The sequence below is a fragment of the Aedes aegypti genome, chromosome 3 (assembly GCF_002204515.2).
Source record: "Aedes aegypti strain LVP_AGWG chromosome 3, AaegL5.0 Primary Assembly, whole genome shotgun sequence".
Taxonomy (NCBI): domain Eukaryota; kingdom Metazoa; phylum Arthropoda; class Insecta; order Diptera; family Culicidae; genus Aedes; species Aedes aegypti.
Genome location: NC_035109.1, coordinates 261,393,912 through 261,408,763, shown reverse-complemented (window position 1 = coordinate 261,408,763; position 14,852 = coordinate 261,393,912). Strand labels below are relative to the sequence as shown.

At 38.9% G+C, this 14,852-nt stretch overlaps 2 protein-coding genes across 5 annotated transcripts in view; both read right to left on the bottom strand.

The window, feature by feature from the left end:
- The window catches only part of LOC5571110 (protein yippee-like CG15309), a 304,844-nt gene that overhangs the window by 135,156 nt on the left and 154,836 nt on the right, over positions 1 to 14,852 (bottom strand). The gene's annotated exons all lie outside the window — the stretch shown is intronic.
- The window catches only part of LOC5571108 (ras-related protein Rab-23), a 159,998-nt gene continuing 154,810 nt past the window's right edge, over positions 9,665 to 14,852 (bottom strand). For both annotated transcript variants that reach the window (XM_021850473.1, XM_021850472.1), the window contains exon 2: positions 9,665 to 11,877. In XM_021850473.1, coding sequence (XP_021706165.1) covers positions 10,732 to 11,403 — 672 coding nt within the window. In that variant the 5' untranslated portion in view covers positions 11,404 to 11,877 and the 3' untranslated portion in view covers positions 9,665 to 10,731. The remainder of the gene's footprint in view (positions 11,878 to 14,852) is intronic.

Below are 14,852 nucleotides of genomic sequence, written 5' to 3'. Positions count from 1 at the left end.
GTTTGTTTCAAAAATTACTGAACACATCTTTATGAAATTAACATCATTGCTGCTTGCAGAAAACAATCGCAGCAAATCTCGTCGTTCTAATAATTTTAAATCACATACAAACAGATGTAAAACGCGATCAAAATCATAGTCGCGAGGACATGTGCGCCCAATGCAAATATATCCGTGTTTGGCCGATGGGCAGCAGGTGACGGTAGTATGTAAACGTCAAACACGAACAAAAACCATGCAAGCGGCGCTTGTGGTGGATTGATCACCTACCAAATATTCGAATCAGCCGTTGAAAAGGTGGTCGATGGACATTGAAAGGAGTATTCACAGGCTCGGATTTGGCAGAGTGCCAAGGGGGCAAATGCCCCGGGCCCCCGATTAAGGAGGCCCCCCGAAGAACCAAAATTAAGAACATAAAAACATTTTGAAATATTACAAGAAAACATGAATGTTAAATCTTCAAAATTCTTCAGTTCTCTTTTAAAAAATATTGTAATTAAAAATGCGCTTAACGTTTTTGCACTGCTCAATTCAAAGAATGCATTGGTTTCCTATCAGAACTTAAAAGTTTAAATATATTTTCAATTCTATCAGTAACTTTAAGTGTAAAGAAATTCTTTTGTGATGCGGTAGTTAGATTTGTAAATACTTTTCTATACGTAATACGTATGTCATAGATGATGAAGTATTATTTTAGTTTAGTATAGGCTAAGCTTTTAATATATACAGTATATACAATATATATATACAATAATATACAGTACAGGCAAGATAAAAGTACATAAATGCCGATGTTCATACAAAATGTTCAAGTTTAAAGAATTGTATAACAGCTTCTAATGAATCGATTGATCTGAAACTTGAATTACATCTCATGAATAACTTGAAATTTGATGTATGGGAAATTAATCAAATTCTCTTCAATAGTTTGAAAGAAATACTATGTTGAAAAAATGCCAAACATTTTAAATTGGAATATTTTTGAAATGTGAATATTTATAAGCAGGCGTGATTCTGCAAATTGGTGCACTTAGATGAAATGCAAAAATTTTTTGAACATTACACTTATCGGAAATTGTTTGTTTTCAAAATATCTAGGCATCAAAATTTTAAGAATTTTAAGAACTTAGACGCTTCTGTATAAAATTTGATTATTTATTCACAGATATAATTTGAAGTCATTTCCAACATGCAATTCATATTTCAGTTTACTAGAAGCAGAGATGCAATTCTCCAAACTTGACCATTCTGTATGAAAATCAACCTTTGTGTACTTTATTCTTACCAGTAACTGTAAATACTTTTTTTTTTTCAACCAGAGAGAAACTGGAAACTTGTTGTAAATAGAATCAACAGGAGCTTTGGAGAAAAACGGCTTCGAACATTTTCAGCATACCCATTGTATAAAAGCCTAGAACAAGCCAATTTACTACGAATTGTTTTATTTTTCCCATTGGACGGAAAAATAACCTAAAAACACTATTGGAATTCAAGCAACAGTTGATGTTTTCATTGTATATAGCTCACAACCGAAAATGTCACATCACTTTGCAGCCCCGCATATCCTTGGACCGACCAAGACTCAAATTCAATACGCTGGTTTGTGCAATCCTCAAACGTGCTGGATTTTGTATAAAAAAGCCCCCTTTATGAGATCTGACCCGGGCCCCGAAGCCTAAATCCGGCACTGGTGAAATGCAAGTTCATTGGAACGACAATGAATTTATTTAGCTTTTGATATTAATATGCAACAAAACTAGAACTAGGTAAGTTACAGATGCTTTTGTTGGTACATCTTCGAAAATGTTTTTGAAAAGCATGTCTTTGAAAGATGTTTCGAGTGCTACTTGGAACCGTTTTTGAAGTAGAACAAAACGGTGTTGTTTCTTTGCCAGCAGCAAGGGCAGCGTCGAGACCTCTGGATACTATGAGATCGTGAGTTCGATCCCAAGCGGTAGCAGATACTTTAATTGCGTAACTTTGGGAACATTACATATTTATAAATTGAATTAAGGAAGCCGTGAAACAGCTTGAAAATAATGATCAAGATGCATTACAGCAGCAACACAGCTTAAAAATAGCTTAGTAGATTCGCCAGATTTATTGGTAAAAGGATAGCAAAGAAGCTGACAATCGTATGTACAGCGCATTTACTGAGCATAAAGGCGTATAAATGCGAGAATGTTTACATTTGCATCTAATGTTAGTTGGGTTGTTAATCATGATTTAAGAATCATGATTCAAGAATCTCTGCCTCAGCTCAGCTCAACCAACGACGCTCAACTTCCATCAATCTGAGACAAGACTCGCGAAGACGGTCTTCTTTATCTATGATTGCTGAGTTTTTTTCTTATTCCACTCTGTGTTTACATCGTTCAAACCCTCACATGAACATCTCAGCAAAAAAATATTGCGTTTGCATCACACCGAACCATAAATAGCCTTTTGAGTGCAATTTTATGCTAGCAAACGTAGCAGACATTAGAAATAACTAGCCTTGTATTTAGATTTATCAGCATCTTTGGAAAAACTGCACCTCTGATTGAGGTTTTTAATAGCAGTTTATTTTGAATACAATACTTTTCACCTTTTCAGACATAAAAACAACAGACTGCCTTTGACGTTTCGTCATAGTCCTTTTTACGAGACGTTTTTGAACAGCTGATCGCTTATTTTATGAATGAAATTTTGACAGGAGGCGGTGTCGTAACGTGTGAAAGCAACAGCAATATCATCAGTGTTGCCGTTTCGTAAAATTGACTATTGCCCATTGCACAGTGACGTCATCAGAAATCGCTCTCTTTCTCTCCTTCGGAAAATCTGAAAACAACGGTACCAGTACCTGTCAAAGTTGACAAGTTTCAAGTTATGTTGAAGGGCGAAAGAGAGAGAATTTCGCCGTGAAATGCCTAACTGCGGAATCTGGGATGCATATCAAGCGTGTGCTAGAATAAGGGCGTAAGTAACATGATCGATTTATCTTCATCGGTCCTCGCTTCAATGAATAGAAGTGACAAGCTGCAAATTTATTGGAACTATTTCACCCCAAAGCGCAAGATTTCAGTAACACGCGCCTGCCAACAGGGCTAGCACAAGGGCTTGAGAGTGTGGTTTCCCAATTGCCAATACAAGTCTCCTTGTTGGTTATTGATTTGTGGCTCAGACTCTTTTTGTCTGCGATTGTGCGCTTGGTGACGATTAGAAGCTTATGTTGAATCAGTGCGAAGGGATGACGCAGAGTAACGAAAAATATTACTCGTTGACTTTTTACGGCTTTGTTTCGTCATGGTGTGCTGGTCAGTCATTGAAGACAAAGAAAATTTGTTTCAATTTTTCGTCATCAATTTTTACCAACCCTGTATTGTGGCTGCTATGCAAATAATATCAGTAACATTGTGTTCATACTTCTCATAATGTTAGTCAGTACACTTTTGAAAAATATGAAAATTAGTAGAGACTACAACAATAGAAAAATGTGTTCAAGAAGATGTAATACATGAAAACTTTAATTTTACGTGTAAAGGAAATGAAACACCCAGCAGATACGAATGTCACTCAGATATGTTGGAAAGTGTCTTTAATTAAGCATAATAATAATAAAATTTACACCCAGAGTTACTCCATATTGCGAAACTTTGTGAAAAAGAAGAAATAAACACAGGTGCTGTTTATCAGAATGTGTTAAATTTACACACATGATTTGTGCTGAACAGCTCGATTTTGGATGGATCGTACTTTATTTTTTATAATTTCGTTCAAACGTGCACAGACGTATACGCCACTATTCATCAAAGTTATACTCGAGATGAGAAGTGGCGAAAAATTTAAAGATGCGTGTGATTGATTTGACGTTGAATTAAGTATAAACAAAACTTAATTTGCTTACAGAATTGCTAAATTTAGATCACTAAAACAATTAACACGATAGTCATCTCACTATAAGAATGTCATTCTCCATGTAGACATTAACATGGGAGTGATAATGATAAACTGATCGCTCTAATGATTAGAAGTAGTTTGAATCATCAATGATTCATCTGTCACCCGGAGATTACGTTTTTAGGAGTTGATTATTAGATTTCCTACTTCTCAATAAAACCATCACCAAAAAGGCATAATCATTAAAACAATCTTTCAAATTGCGCGACACGTGTAGGTTAAGTTAATAATCGGACCAAATTTGATTAATTCGATAAATCTGAAAAATCTAAAACTGATCGATCACGCAACCAGTAAACTTCAATATCACGCCCGCTAATCACAGCTTCCACCATTCCAATAACAGGTGTAAACGATCAAAACGTTAGTCATTGTCGAGTTTCTCCGCAGATTTGTGAAAGTGAATCACGCAGAAGCATTAATCAAAAATCACACCATGAATTAATGGGCAAACTGCACGAACCTACCTACGATCGGTGCGGAATTGTGATTTTGATTAGCACAAAAAATAATCGTTAAATCGCCACCAGCTGCTCCAGCTGACTGAAGTCATACCTACGGTTTATTTATAACCTATTATGAAAGTTTACACACACCGAAAAGTGCGAGAAATTCAAATTATGACGGCTGATCAAATTAGAGGTTTCGCACATGTCAAACAACCAACAGCAACACCTGTCGACGAAGAATGGTAACCCGACCAATGGATTACTGAAAAATTGTATCACAATTGTATCAAAGTTTGTTGCAAATAAAAATTTTGTTTCATTTTTGTTGAAGGAACTCAGAATTTTTGGGGGAAATCATACCACAATTAGAACAAAACCAGTTATAATCATTAATTTGTTTCTATAACAAACATTATTTTATCACCATTTGTGCAAGGAATACTAATCGTAAGTTATTTATGCATGGGCAGTTTTATTTCAAGTTAGGTAACTAAAAATGTTGTTATAATTCTGATATGTAATTAACATTATGAGAATAAAATGAATTTTTAACAAAGTGAATTATACATTTTGATAAGTTACAAAATTTTGCTGTAATCCACTAATCGGAAATGATTTGTATCCCAATACCGCGCGCACTCTTGGCTTTCTCAACAATTGAGTCGGTCGACACGATATACCTATCCAGCACCATATTAAGTCGCCCATTATAAACTTTCGCTTGCATTGCCCGCCTTAAATGTGGTTGTTTCCCTTTCGGATGCTGCAACATTGATGCAGGCAAAACAGCTGCTTTTTCTTGCGATTGCGTGATTACCTCCCCCTCACATTTTTTTTCACTTCGTATCCAACAAAAAAAATGTATGCAATCGCTGATTAATATCGGTAAGGGAGTTGGTGATGGTGAGCCTTAGCCAAAAGGAAGACAAAAAAAACACGGGTGTAGTATTAAAGCTTCGGTTATTTCTTTATATATCAATTTTTTCGCTTTTTTTATTAACATTGTTATCATTTGCATTATTCACAAGGTTTTTCCTTCTGCGTTTTTTTTTTCTAGTTATCTCCCTGACTGAAACAGCTTTTGTTTTTTTTCCACTCTTACAACAGATTTTTCTTCCTCTCATTACGTGAACATTCTTCCTAGCGCTAGTTACGGCAAATTACACATTCTTTCACACTGGCTGACTGACAGACTGCACGGTGGTAATTACCATCTATCTATCTAGAGAAAGAGAGAGATGCGGATGAAGCGAGAGAGCCTTTTCGTTTTCGTTACTCCAATTGAACTATACCAATTATGTTTGCTTGTTACGGCGTGAAACAATCCCTCAGATGGGCAGAAATGTGTGAACGAATTAAGCCTAAAATTCCATCATTGGTTTCAAATTTTAGCTGCTACGGTTGGTCTTTGAGAAATTTTTGTTTGCAATATACAATGTTGCTGGAGGAACAATGTTCAACTAACGTTGAAGGGAAAATAAGTGATCGACGTCTGGTTCATGAAGCTGTGAAATAAATTTCGTATCACGATATCGAGTTAGAGAACCATAGTAAAAGTTGGTTTTCATGGCTAGCTCGATAGACCCTTGGATCCCAAATGCACTATTTTTGTGTTCTGTAACTCGATACCTCCCCAACTCGATGGTTCCTTCAATATAGAGTTATGCAGAGTTGTCTGTACTAGCAAAATTTCTATTGAGCGTTGTTAAACAATCATTTTAAATACTCTAAGTTTCAAACCGTACAAAGCGCGTGCATCGTTTTCCTTATTATTTGACGTTTCACACTAGCGCATTATACAGATCTAATTGCACAAAACCATGTTTCGTGAACCACGACCACCAAATGATGGTAGTATGAGATAAACGAGGGATTTTAATAGAAAAATAGTCACAACTGTTACGTATGTTTGTCTGTATCTTAATTATTGTTCATACCCTTAACAAAAGTAATTTCGCTTAATTTAATTGAATTAAAGAAGGATATACTTTGTCGTTACTTCCCAGTTGATTTGCATTTCAACTTAATGTTCTATGCATTCTTCCACAGTTGTTAATCAAGAAGGTTATTCACCAATTGACGGGTTTTGAATTAGAATATCGTATTTAAAGCAAAAAGTATTACTCTAGCTCAACCCAACAAAAAAAAAAATCAAAAGTTGAAGTTTCTAAATTGCATTACATGCAGTTCATAAATTTCTATACTATTGATTGACGTTTCGCTAAAAACATACGTTTGATCGAATTTGTTTTCGTTTTGTTGTGTGTGAGGACAAGTTACTACAAACGATTTTTTTTTCAATTTCACCAACTACAGATTATCTTGCTAGCTTTAAACAGCATCGAAATTTCAACCAATTCAATCTCAATAGGTCCTATTTGATGAATACGTCCTAATCCTTCAATTTGATGATATACTTTTTTTCCTCATCTGTAGAGCCTTTTAAACACTGCTTTTTAAACATTTTTTAGGAATATTGTGGTAGGACCCATATTTTATTTGGTGCTCATCAAATATCCTTTCACAATTGAGATGTAATAGACATTGTTTGATGCGTCACACTGTCCCAACTGGACACAGCTCGTTCTATAAAGTCTATTACCCTATAAGGACTACTTTGCCAAATTTCCAAGGGCTCTTGTAGCGGGCCGTGTAGTTCCGGCGACTAGAATAGAACTACGGACGACCTGTTCCGGTGGTAAGAGTCCACCAAACGGGGTAACCCCAATTCAAGGTGTCATGCGAAAAACCGTGCTGAGGAATGAATGGTCGAAGGGGTGAAAAAGATGTTCGGCCAGCTGGTGGTGACCAATCGATTAGGTTTTCAGTTCAAACGGATGTTTGGTTCTCCAGATCCGTGCTCTTGAAAATTTGAACTTTGGCTTCAATTCACCTTCACCTTAAGTGCGAAAAAATATCGCGAAATGCATCAGTAGTTTGTGGTTTTCTGGTTCTATTGCGAATGCTCCTGAAGGGCGAGCGGCGGAATCAAGTTGTATTACCAACTGGTGAGCTCGTTTCATGCATATGATAACAAATTATTATAGTGCCAACCAAGGGGCGGTACAGCCTACTGATTTTGTGGTAGATCATGAGTTGCCTTTGAGCAACTCAGAGCAACTTGACTTGTTCGTCAGTTTTGTGCTCATAGCAACCGTAAGTGTTGATTTCTTTGTTTTACAGTGAAAAAGCATTTTGCAGCCGGGAAAGCTTATTAGTGTTCATTGGCTGAATGTAAACATGTTCTTTCAGATTCGCTCATTATCATACGGGAATTATCGAACAAAATTAGCTATAGTTCTGTTACAGTGTTTTGGAATCTTTGCCACGAATTCATTATAAGCACTTTCCTCGTATTGTCGAGTTGATGTGAAAAGAAAAGTGAATGCAGTGAATAAGGTTTTACAATGACATAGAAATGCAGGGGGTATTTTTTCGGTTTGGGGGAGCCTCCAATTAATTAATTGATCTAAGAAAGTGTTACATTTCATTTGGTACTAAGATGTGTTGTAGTTATTTCCTTAAATGAACACTACATGTTCCAAGACTAACGATTCATTAGCTAACAATGCCGACAAAATCACAAGGACTAGCCTCGTCATTTCAATGGCATCACACCTTCTTAAACATTTTAGCAATAAACTTCCTTAACAGATCTCTGCACGCTAACTTGAAAGTACCCATTAAATGAGTACCATGTACTCTTTTTTATTGCCGATACGAAGCTGTCGAAAGAAGGGTACATTTCCCAAAACAATAAATGGGTATTTCGTACTCTTAATTAACATCTCTTAGCGCAAATAAATATGGGTAATATCAGCGACCATTTTTTATTTGTCAAGTGCTTTGAATTGAAGAAGTTTATCAAACTTTACGTTTTAAAAGGTGTTCTACAACAGTGAAACATTGATCAAATCATGGAGGTAAATTGTTAAAGCAGCTTTTTGGTTCTGCGTGATTGCATTGATTGAAACATTATTTATTTCTTTGAACTTTACCAGATGCAGCAAAACCCGGAGTCTGCAACAAGCGAAATTTTCTCGATTCCCAGGGCATAGAGTATCTTCGTACCTGCCACACGATATACATATATGCAAAAATGGTCAATCGGCAAAGAAAGCTTTCAATTAATATCTGTGGAAGTGCTCATAAGAACACTAATCTGAGAAGCAGGCTCTGTCCCAGTTGGGACTTAACGCCAGAAAGAAGAAGAAGAACACCTAAAATACACACAATAAGTTCCAAACTATTAACCGCCGAACTTTTGTTAATTCCATTGTTTGAGATTCAACATTTTAAATACTTCTCGAATAACAACATAATTTACTTGAAAAATAACGGTATAATCAGGCCTTAAAGTTGTACTGTTCTAGCTGTAAAAAGTATGGTGAAAAAATGCAGGATACTGTAAAAAATATAATGCGAGTGTCATTTGAAAATAATTGGCAAAACCTCAAAAGGAAAATAAAAACTGTACGAAAAAAATCTAGACAAATAAGCTACAAACATTAACATAAACTTTTTACACTGATATTGACTCTTTAAAAACAAAACTCTCCTTTAGACGAGGTTCAGATGTTTTTATTTTAACGTAGATCGGAACGATTTAAATTTTGATTGGCAGATAGTACCAAAACACAATTTTAAATGTCATAAATAACTTTTGAAGCAATTTGTGGTTGTTTTTATGATTGTAAAATTGAATTGTTGTATAACATTCCATTGAATGTGAGGCACAGAAAATATATAAATATTAAATTTACCACAATCAATATATCATACAAAGAACGTCTGTTGGTATTAATTCAAATCCAAAACTGGGAACGGACCTAGTGTAGTGCTCAAAGCACACGCCTCTCACGCATAGGAACTGGAATCAAATGCCATCCCCGAGATAGTCATTTATGACATAAAAATTATAGTTATAACTTCCTTCGGAAGGAAAGTAAAGCCGTTAGACACGAGACGATCTAGCCCAGGGATAATAAATCTCGTTAATAAAGATAGAAAAAAAATCCAAAACTGTTGTGCCGTTAGATACACGGAAAATGAAATATGTTCTAGAAAAAATAATCTTTTCGAAGGTACTGTAACCCGTACAAACATCTTGATGTTTCAAACACCTGGGGTGCTTTTTCTTGAGACTATTAAAAAACATTTGTTCCAGTCTATCTGAACACCGACCATTTGTCTGATTGTGAGAGTACTCATAACAATAAATTAAAATGCAACTAGATTTTTGTTCTCTTTTTTGTATTTTTTGGTAATCTGGAACATTCACTATAGCAAAAAAAATCGAACGGTGCTCCAATCGTTATGTTTCAGATGAGCAAAATGTGGGAGCATTAGGGTAAACTATGGCGCTATTATACCCATTAAATGGAATCCGCAACGCCTGAAGTGACAATTACCTTCAACTCAATTGAAGATAACAACAACAAAAGCGAAGATTTCACCTTTATATTAAAACAGCTTTTATCTTACAAAGTTTAAGCCCTTTGAGAAGACACTTTTCGAGGTCAATTGAGTTGAAATTCCCAATAAATGATAGCAAAAGGCATCATAACTAGCATTCAAAGATGCAAAGAATAATCATATTTCCTGAATAAAGTGGGTCTTGTCTATTGTCAGACGATAAACGGAGAAAGAAATCTGTCGGTTAACAACTGTGAAATGATTTAACAACATGAAGCTGAGAAGTAGACTCTGTCCAATGTAATGCCAAGAAGAAAAAAATGATCAGACCTCATGATTAACATTTCAACCTAAGTTTATCTAAGTTTGCCAAACAGTCGGACGTTCCTCACAGAAAATAGAATATCTGTTGTTTATGAAACTATTCACGCTTTGCTAAAAATCGCACTCGGTTTAGGCATCACTCATATGAATAAATTTGATCATCATTAATCAAATAGCGTTCCACCAACAATGCAACAGTCCAAATCTAGCAACGTTCATTTCGAATCAACCGCATCTCTCATATTCTTTACATATCTCTTCGATCCGTTTCTCTTAAGCCTATGTCTTTGTTAAGATTCGTTGAGCGGCACAAATTTCATATAAATCCCTAACTACTCCTAACTGTATGCTTTAATTCCTAGAATAAAAAAATAATACATTCACATGAAAATACTACTCATTGCTAACAATTTCTCCACTTATTCCTGACATGCAATTTAACAATTATCAACAAGAGAGCACCACCCAAGTGTCCCTCGCCCCCCCTCTCTGTGCCTGGGAAAAGCGGGGACAGAAAAAGAAATAGCTCACAGATAAATAAACAATTGCTATCATCATCATTTCTCTACCTCGCACTCTGTGGCTCGGAATTCCCCGTTCAGGTTTAAAAAATACCACACCTTTTCTGCAGTGGTTTTCGTTTAACGGATGGCCTTGTTAATTGAATGGTGTTGTTGGTGGCTTTCGACTGGAAAGTGGGACTAAATGCACTGATCGTCGGCTGCGTGATCGGTGTCGCGGCATTGTACTGCTGCTTCATCTGCTGGTGGCACTTATTCGCCAGATAGCGGAACACACTGGCCACGTTGACGTCCTCCTTGACCGAGGTCCGTATTAGCCGGCAGCCAAGTGATTGAGCTAATGCTTCGGCTTCATCGAACGACACCACGGCCTTATCCATGAGGTCGATTTTGTTCTGGACTAGCACGGTCGGAATTTCACTGCACTCGTTTTCCACCTTCACCTTCCACTCTCGAATCGCCTCAAACGACGCCCTATCCGTTGTGCTGAAGGTCAACACGCAAGCCTGCGCTCCCCGGTAATATGCTTTAGTAATTGCATCGAACTCCTCCTGTCCGGCCGTATCCCACAGCATGATACGGATATCTTCACCATCGAGTTCGATCTGTCGCTCCAGAAAGTCCACTCCAATCGTTTTCTTGTAGTCTTTTGTATAGATTCCCTTGCAGTAACGTTGCACCATTGAAGTCTTGCCGACGCCTCCATTGCCGACCACGATCACCTTCAGCGCAATCTCCAACTCTTCTTCCAGCATGATGGATGCCGTTTCTAATGTTCAACCCTTCACTCCTAATCATGCAACAAAACCGTTGCCACTATTCTACCAGATCATTGACCATCTTTCACTTTTCAAACTCAAATCGTTAGCCCCGCTGGAGCATCGTTCGTGAACAATTCAAACTCTCTAAATCTACGCGTGGAAATCTCTCTAGTCATGGTCGTGATTCGTCCACTCTGCATGTCACGCGATGTCCCCCATGGAGTTCGTCACGCGTCACCCATATTCCGCCAAAAAACGCCAATCGTCTACCTCGTTCGCCAACGACAATTTTGAAACGGTCTTACCACCAATAGGCTCAAGTTCTAGTCCTATGTTCAAAGGTTTCTCGCATTGCGTTCAGTCTGTCTCATTATCTTCCACGCAACCCCACGCAACGCACGCGGTAGTGCCGGGACTTGTGTACGTGTGTGTGTTCTTGGTTCTAAGTCAGTACTAGACTTGGGCCACCTGCAAATCCAAATGAAACGAATTACTAAATTATGGTCGCTAACGAAAACAATCGTTGTTAAGTGATAACTTTCAATGCAATAAAATAAAAGAAAAGAGAAAACATAAGCCAAAACGTCAGAAACAAAAACCCATCATCCGATTAGCAAAGAAGAAATAAAACCAAACAAAAAATATACGGAAAATAAATAAGTAATGCTGAAATAAAGAAGCCCATAGTCCGAGTACTAAAATAAAAATACCCATGTAACACGACAAGTCACTCGGCACAGAATTTAAAACAGAGAAATAAATGGTCGCATGTTGAATCGTCATTTACGAAGGGAGTGATTTCATATCCAGTTATGGTACAGCTATACCTCCATGTAGCGGTACCACCCACTCAGCTCCCGCCGCCGTATCTCAGCTGTTATCGCATCAATATAATAAAAATATTTTTGACACAACAAGTAGCAACTGGCCTCTAATTGTGTACAAAAATTTGAGTCTATCGAATCCAATAAAACTACTGAAAAAAATGGCAGGAGGTAAGTGGGTGGGATGCGCATAAATGTAGGGATTACTGTACATGCTCATTCTTAGACCACGTGATTTATAAGTAAATAATGATAAATGATACAGATAAGCTATTGATAATTTCCCGCAAAGTTTTATTGCGATTATTCGAGTTCCATAAAACAGGAGTGATTCAAAACATATGGAATGTTGCGCATAACAAAATGAAAAGCGAATCTAGGGGAAATGAGGGTAAAATAGATAATTGGTCGAATATTTATTTTAAAGACCAAAAAATAAAAAAAAAACTCTACAGTATTGTTCAGTTACTTTCCAAGTTTTATAAAAATTCAACGTACTGCAATATTTCACAGAAATATAAATCATATCAATTTGGGGTCCAGAAATGGTAAACGCGCAGCTTTTTAGAAAGGCCAAGCTAAGGGTCGTGGGTTGGAATCTCGCCGGTCGAGAATCTTTTCGTAATGGAAATTTTGTTCAAGTTCTTTTGGCATAAAGAGTATCCTTGTGTTTGCTACACGATACACACATGCAAAAAAATGGTCAATCAATGAACGCTCTCAATTCAAAACTGTGCAAGTGAATGGCTCATAGGAAGCTGAGAAGCAGACTATCTCCTAGTAGGGACGTGAAGCCAGGAAGAAGAAGAAAATAAATCATATCAAATGGTATAAAAACGAGACTTTGGTGCAAAATAAACACTCTAGAGGAATATAGTGAATACAATGAGTGGTGTACATTCCTCCCTAATCATACTCACAAGGATTGGCCGTGTAGTTCCGGCGTCTAGAATAGAACTACGGACAACCCGTTCCGGTGGTAAGAGTCCACCAAACGGGGTAACCCCAATTCAAGGTGTGATGCGAAAAACCGTGCTGAGGAATGAATGGTCGAAGGGGTGAAAAAGATGTTCGGCCATTAACGGAGCCTGTGGGGCACCTGGGCACCCCTCACAGTATTTTGTCCCTTACCGCGTTAATGCAGGGCTCTGGCGTGGTTGACCTTTTTTCCCGTGCTACTCGTGGGATCCAAAATGAGTACAAATTCAAACAACAATCAGATTAGTAGTGGTAGTGCAGGTAGTAGCAGTAGTAGGGAAGCGAACCCCTTCGCAAGAAGTGGGCTAGCTAGATCTCCGTTGAGGAGAGTAGAAGCAGGAGGAGGCAGCAGTGCACGTAGTGCCAGTGCTGGAAGCCATATTTCATCCCCGGCTAACGCATCGGGTGAAGTTATGGATGGAGCGTGGTTGATGAGGGCCATCAATAAAAGTTGAGATGGGCTCTCTGCAATGGAAGTGGCTGCACAGCAGCTCGACTCCATAATTGACTTTGCGTCCTCGAAGTCTAACATCAGCAAGGACCTCAAGCAGGCCTTGCTTAGACTTCGTAAGTCAATGTTGGCGGCCAAGCAGAACCATGCTGAACCCATGGTGACTGTGGCTGCGGCAGAACCCGTGAAATTGAAGGTGCCGAAGTCTACCCAGACGGAGCCCTTCGTCTTCGCGGGTAGCCCCAAAAGTGCGGAAGCGAATGCTTACAACAAGCAATCGCAGAAGCGCGCGAGGCAGCCGTCAGGGGAGGAGCTACCCGGCGGCGCTCGTAAGGCCAGGCGGATACTGACCCCGAAAACCGGCAGAAGTGCCGGAAAATCGGACCCCAGCCAGGCGTCCCGGAAAGCCGAGAAGGGTGGGCCCGAAAAGGCTGGCCCCTCACGGAGTGATGGGAACAGAGGGTTGCGACCTTTGAGAGGTCCTCCATCACCACAGGTCAGGGCGGAGCAGGGGGGGGACGCCCCCTGGACAACCGTAGTGAGGAAGAAGAAGAAGAAGAAACAGGAGAATCAGGAGCGCAGGGATACCAGACCTAAGAAAGGTAGGAGGGTAGGTGCCAAGCGCGAAAAGGGTGATGCGATCATCATCAAGACGGAAGAGTCCAAGTACTCGGAAGTCCTGAAGGCGATGCGCAGTGACGCGAAGCTTGCGGATCTAGGAGCCGACGTACGCAGTGTCAGACGCACTCGTACAGGTGAAATGATCCTCGAGCTTAAGCGCGACAAGGAGCGCAAGGGCGCCGCCTACAAAAGTTTGGCGGAAGAGGTCCTTGGCGCTGGTGTTGAAGTGAGGGCTCTGACGCAGTCAGTGACTCTGAAGGTGATGAACCTTGACGAGATCACTGACGCAGAAGAGCTCGTCACGGCACTGCGGCAACAGTGCGAAGTGCAGGTGCCCACCACCGCCGTTCAGCTACGGAAAGGTCCGGCAGGTACTCAGGTGGCCTTAGTACACCTACCTGTGGCAGACGCAAATAAGTCCGCTAAGGTAGGTAAGATCAAGGTTGGTTGGTCAGTATGTTCACTGAACATACATGAGCAACCAGTGATCTGCTTTAGGTGCAGGGAACCTGGACACAAGTCCTGGGGCTGTAAAGGCCCTGATAGGACCAAGTTGTGTAGGCGTTGTG